Source organism: Rhagoletis pomonella, unplaced genomic scaffold (genome assembly GCF_013731165.1).
Source record: "Rhagoletis pomonella isolate Grant_MI unplaced genomic scaffold, Rhpom_1.0 Rhpom_scaffold_20571, whole genome shotgun sequence".
NCBI classification, from domain to species: domain Eukaryota; kingdom Metazoa; phylum Arthropoda; class Insecta; order Diptera; family Tephritidae; genus Rhagoletis; species Rhagoletis pomonella.
In genome coordinates this window covers 295-2454 of record NW_023479091.1, presented here as the reverse complement: position 1 = coordinate 2454, position 2160 = coordinate 295, and the positions used below count along the sequence as shown (strand labels likewise).

At 47.4% G+C, this 2160-nt stretch overlaps 1 protein-coding gene across 1 annotated transcript; it reads left to right on the top strand.

Annotated features, from left to right (window-relative positions):
• Positions 1–7: 7 nt before the first annotated feature.
• On the top strand, positions 8–1156 carry LOC118732461 (the record flags this gene model as incomplete). The annotated part of the gene is given in 1 exon segment (XM_036461594.1): positions 8–1156. A coding segment is annotated over 1 exon segment (1083 nt), but the record flags the coding sequence as incomplete, so codon positions are not given.
• Between the last annotated feature and the right edge of the window lie 1004 nt (positions 1157–2160).

The window sequence follows — 2160 nt, the reverse complement described above, 5'->3', positions numbered from 1 at the left end:
CGGAGAAGCGATATCGTTACTTGAGTCCTCGAAGTCACTCAGCAAGAAGAGCCCTCTGCTCACCCTCAATCCGATGCTCGACAATGCAGGCATAATGCGTGTAAATGGACGCCTTAAATATGCCGCACTAAGCTACAATGAGAGGCATCCTATAATAATACCCGATAACTCCATATTTTGCTCTCTTCTCCTAGATTTTCTTCACACAACATTGCTTCATGCTGAGAAACAACTCATGATCCGGATGATACAACAGGAATACTTCATCCCACGCCTGAAGCAGAAGGTCAAAAAGTGCATTTTTCACTGCAAACCATGCACGATATACAAACAGCGGATGAAATCCCAAATAATGGCTGCATTACCCCCTGAAAGAACCACCTTTACTCTCCCGTTTCACACTACTGGCGTTGACTTTGCAGGCCCATTCCTCATCAAAACGTCACCTCTTCGAAAAGCGTCGTACACAAAGGCATATGTATGCGTTTTTGTGTGTTTTTCTACCAAGGCCATTCATTTAGAATTGTGTTCCGACTTGACTACGGAAGCGTTCAAAGCGGCTTTTACCCGATTCACTGGCCGTCGTGGCCTGCCGCACAAGATTTTATCGGACAACGGAAAGACGTTTGTGGGAGCACAGCGAGCCCTAAAAAAGGACTTCGCTCTTTTCTTAAAGGAAGCGGCCTCTGATATCGCAGAAACATATGCGTTGCATGGATTCTCCTGGCACTTCATCCCACCATATGCCCCTCATATGGGTGGCCTTTGGGAGGCGGCCGTTAAAAGTTTTAAAACGCATTTCACCAAAGTTGCCGGAAATCAAAAATTCTCTTTCGAAGCGTTCGCAACCCTATTAGTTCGAATTGAAGCGGTTCTAAACTCCAGACCTCTCTCTCCCATGACACAGGACCCGCAAGATTTGTTGGCACTTACTCCCGGGCATTTTCTACGAGGAGCTCCCATTGTCTCACCACCGGAACCGGATGCCAAAGAACTTTCACTCATAAATAAGTGGCAGAGACTCAAGGTTCTTCATCATCAGTTCAGCGTACGATGGAAGAACGAGTATCTACACGACTTACAACGGCGATACAAGTGGAAAACTTCCCAAAAAAACGTTCAAGAAGGAGATTTGGTTGTTGTTAAAGATGACTGGCTCCCTCCGACCGAGTGGCGACTGGGTCGCATCACACACTTGCATCCCGGCCCCGATGAAAACATTCGGGTTGTAGATATAAAAACCCAGCAGGGAATCATAACTCGAAACATACATAAATTGTGTGTGCTTCCCCCTGCCTGACGTTAGGATACTCACCAAACCCGACACAATACTCTAATTAAATTTATGCTATCTATCCTACCCAACTCCCATTGTTCTACCCGTAGAATATATAACCCATGCGTATATGTACTTCTACTCATTACAAAGCCTCACAATATACGCTGACCCAGTACTAAAGTCTCTCCTCAATCCGTATATTTACAGGTCACGAAAGGATTCCCCAAAGTGCCGACTGTGTGGCCGACTCCACCCGCTGCGCTTGTGTACCGCTTTCCGCGCTATGGATGCCCACGACCGCTATGAGTGTGCACGCTTGCACAAATATTGTGTGAACTGTTTGGCGACTTCACACTCCACCGGAGCCTGCGATTCCGAAGACAGCTGCCATCGATGTGGCTTAGGGCACCACACCCTACTCCATAGAGAGAAGCGGGGCGCCACGCGCCAGAAGAAGGGAAGTGTTAGGACCGAGCTACACAGCCGTTCTGCTCAGCAACGGGCTCGGAGGTTGCGGCGACTGATTGCTGAAGCCCGAAACATCATGGACAAACTCGAAAGGGAGCTGCTGCACTTGGCACCGAGGCAGGCGGGGCGCCATGTTGGAGACATGAGCCCTTAACCCTTTGATTCGTGCCCATTTTAATTTCATCTGGCCAGGCGGGTATCAGAGTAGTTGGCAACGCGCGCCTTGCCCGATCCGCCCACCACCGATTTAGTTATTTTTAATTGCTCAACAGCCGCCCAAGCGACAACATCATCAAATCAAATTAGCTTAAACTCGTGCATCTACACATACATATACCAATTAAACTCTAACGTGTAATAGCATTAAACCAATAAATCTGAATTTCGATAGTTGAATTTGTAATAAACAAATC